Raw genomic sequence first — 3,933 nt, forward strand, 5'->3', positions numbered from 1 at the left:
AAATATATCAGTTATATAAAAATTAATTAAATTAAAATTTGCAGCTTGATGGCAAAATCATTGCGCCTACAGACTCTGAATCTTGGGGCTCTGGCACCTTGCAATGGATGGAGTTCACAAAGCTTAATAAAATTACAATAAAGGGTAAAGGTGTCATTGATGGTCAAGGCTCTGTTTGGTGGAATAATAATGACTCACCAACTTACATTCCCACAGAAGAAGAATCAACCACATCATCACAATATTCGGTAATTAAATATTTAGTAAATAATTATTGTTATTATTGTGTTAGGGTTGTTATTGTCTAGCTGAATTAAAATAAACAAACCCTCTTATATATTTCTAATTCTAGAAAATATTTGTCAAGTATTATGACATACATTTAATTTTTTGGATAGAATTAAAATGAAGTGATAGGACTTATTCATACATTAATCAATCATAAGAGTGCAAAAGTGTCACGTTCATTTGAGCAATCAACTTTAATTTTAGTAAAAAAATGTAAAAATAAAAAATTCTTGCTAGCTACCGTTTTTGTAATAATGTTCCATGCACATAAAGACACACGTGCGTACGTATTTAATTGAGCTCTACGAATTTTCACGAAACTCTTCCTCTTTGGTGCTTATCTTTCTTTAATTATTACCCACATGATTAGCACAATCTAAAAAATTAATCACCAAATATATATTAAAAATAAGTTATATAATATATACATTTACACATAAATATATAATAATTAATTTAATAATTATTTTTATGTATATATAATATTTTTTAAAATTATTTAGTATTTTTTTGTTATAAAACTATTCAGTTTTTTTTCTTTTATTTATTTTATGTCATTTTTTTTGAGACTCATCAATAATCAAATTTTTAACTTTTTAGATATAAAATTTTAATATTGTGTCATAAAATTATTCATTTCTAAAGTTTAATAAGCTGATAAAATAAGATAACATAAATGATTATCATCAATTATACTATATTAACAAGTTCATAGTGTGTGAAAATTTCTTACTCTTGAGCTAGTTTTCAAAATAAATAAGACCTATTTTAATATATATAATACATAAAAAAGGTATAGCATTAAGGGTTTAGAGTTATGTATATAACTTTATTAATTAATTAAATTTAATAACGATGTAAATCACGTTAGATATATTTTCAAGTTGAAGTGATTTGTCTTGAGCAATTTTAAGGAGTTGTATATTAGAGTATATAAATATTTGTTTCTATCCTGTTAATTAAACATAGGTTCAAGCAAGCAACGAAAACCTACCAAGTCAAAAACCAACAGTAAGTAGCTAGCTAGCTACATTTACATTGAAATTCTCCTTTAATTAAGATTGAAACAAAAATGATATGGAAATTCTTAAGAATTAGTTTTCATGGTTGATGATCAGGCACTTAGGTTTTACGGAAGTGATGGTGTAACAGTGGCAGGCATAACAATTCAGAATAGTCAACAAACGCATCTAAAGTTTGATTCATGCTCAAATGTTCAAGTTTTTGATATCAATGTTTTATCACCTGCTGATAGCCCTAACACTGATGGAATTCACTTGCGAAATTCCCAAACTGTCCTCATTTATAGTAGTACTCTTGCTTGTGGTAATTCTCAAATTCCAAAAATGTCTCACACACATATATATGATATATCCCATCATCTCTTTTATTATGAATATCATTGCATAACAAGTCAAAAAGCCAGGAGGAAATAGAGAAAGAATAAGAAAGAAGAAAAAAAAAATGCAAAACATGTATGTGAAAAAAGAAACTTAATTAAAAATTTAATTAAAAGGAGATTTGTTTACCTAATATTACTAAAAAAATTTGTGGTTAAATGTTAAATAGAAGCACACTAATAAAAGAATAATATTATATGACTAGTAAATATTATCATTTTTTATTAACACTTGGTTAATAATAATTTGCACTCATCTTTATAAATATTTTACATCCAAAAAGAATATAATTTACATATATATTTACTAAAATTTTATACAAATAAATTAATACAGTCTGTACTTATATTTTTTAGAATTTATACATAAATTAATAAAAATAATTTAATATTTATGCTGGCTAAATGATAAAAAAAATAATTAAAAATTGTTAATTCTCAATAAAATTTTTCGTAATAAAATTATAGTCAAAACTTATATGTAATTATTTTTTTGTAAAATTGATAATTAAAAAATATTAGATGACGATTTTTAATTATTAATTTTATATAAAAATAATTAAATCCAAGATTTCTCCATAAATAATATCTTATAAGAGTGCTTGTGTGGCATGCAGGAGATGATTGTGTGTCTATACAAAATGGATGCTCCAACATATTGATACACGACCTCAGTTGTGGACCAAGTCATGGTATCAGTATTGGAGGCCTTGGAAAAGATGGCACCAAGGCTTGTGTTTCAAACGTCACTGTTCGAGACACTTCTCTCCAAAATAGTCTCACTGCTGTTAGGATTAAGACATGGCAGGTAACAAATTCTCTATTTCATTCAAGGGTAAATCTGTAAATATATTTTGTTTAGTTAAATTGGTCTTTATCATCACTATCTCGTATTAAGGTTAATTTCATACCTATAGTTTGTAGGACTCAATAATTAAACATCAATTTCACTTTCTTGGAAAAATTTGGAAACTAAAGCCCACAAGAAAAATTTATTATCAAGGACTAAAATTACAAATTACTAATTTTATAGAAAACAAATATTTATTTACCCCTTTAAGTTAATTCATTTTAAATATAATTAAATAAAAAATATTTTTTAGGTATCCTTCTTTGTATAAGGGTATTAGCAACTATAACCTAATTAACGGTTTGAGATTTGTTTTCTAGTTTTTTAAATTTTAAAAACAATTAATTGTAGTTAATAAAACATATGAAAATTTCTCAACCATATTCCATATATATATACACACTATAAAAATATGGATACCATATAATTTGATAAGTAAAAATGTCACATATACACTATCAATTACCAAATAAGTTACATGTGTATGTTGTTTCATGCATTTTTTATTTATATTTTATATTCTAATATATATTTTATACGAATAACTAATTTAATTGTGAATTTTTATTAACACATAATATGGTTGTTTTACAAGATACTTAGCAATTTTTCATAAATCAACTAATAATTTTTTTTTACTTGTATATATTTTGGATTTGATGACAGGGTGGATCTGGTTCAGTCCAAGATGTTATGTTCTCCAACATCCAAGTTTCAGATGTTGAGACTCCCATAATGATTGACCAATACTATTGTGATGGTGGCAAATGCAAGAATGACACGTCATCAGTGGCAGTATCAGCCATACACTATGTTAACATCAAAGGAACATACACAAAGGAGCCTCTTCACTTTGCATGCAGTGATAACATACCATGCACTGGCTTAACTCTTGATACTATTAACTTACAAGAATCAACAACTCAAAATGCTAAGAGTGATTCTCCTTTTTGTTGGCAAGCTTATGGAGAATTGAAGACTAAAACTGTTCCTCCTGTTACTTGTCTTGACAGTGGCAACCCACCAAACAAGGGAATCAATTCCAACAGTGATTCTTGCTAACTGAATAATTGAAAATAGTTTGTTAATTTGGACAAAATGGTATTTACACCATGTGTTGTTTATGTGTATTAATTTTTAAGTTAACATTTTGTCCATATTAACAATTATTTTAAAACAGAAATTGTATACAATTAGAATGGGATAATAAAATTTGTTGTCCAAATTGTATAGTTCATATCCATGTTTTACATGTTGTGTTGTATAATGAACAATTTGTATTGATGGGGAGTGAGTATGTTATAGTAGTACATATATATGTCAAATTGTTTAAAACAGCCTATGTTTGATGTTGTATCTAGACAAAAAATACAGAGACAAAAATGTAAAGATAGAG

At 26.2% G+C, this 3,933-nt stretch overlaps 1 protein-coding gene across 1 annotated transcript in view; it reads left to right on the top strand.

Annotated features, from left to right (window-relative positions):
- The window catches only part of LOC107490067 (polygalacturonase At1g48100-like), a 5,891-nt gene extending 2,161 nt beyond the window's left edge, over nucleotides 1-3,730 (top strand). Inside the window, exons 3-7 of the mRNA XM_016110839.3 lie at nucleotides 45-248; nucleotides 1,258-1,299; nucleotides 1,407-1,614; nucleotides 2,305-2,495; nucleotides 3,204-3,730. Coding sequence (XP_015966325.1) covers nucleotides 45-248; nucleotides 1,258-1,299; nucleotides 1,407-1,614; nucleotides 2,305-2,495; nucleotides 3,204-3,599 — 1,041 coding nt within the window. The 3' untranslated portion in view covers nucleotides 3,600-3,730. The remainder of the gene's footprint in view (nucleotides 1-44; nucleotides 249-1,257; nucleotides 1,300-1,406; nucleotides 1,615-2,304; nucleotides 2,496-3,203) is intronic.
- Nucleotides 3,731-3,933: the final 203 nt, after the last annotated feature.

Source organism: Arachis duranensis, chromosome 5 (genome assembly GCF_000817695.3).
Source record: "Arachis duranensis cultivar V14167 chromosome 5, aradu.V14167.gnm2.J7QH, whole genome shotgun sequence".
NCBI classification, from domain to species: Eukaryota; Viridiplantae; Streptophyta; class Magnoliopsida; order Fabales; family Fabaceae; genus Arachis; species Arachis duranensis.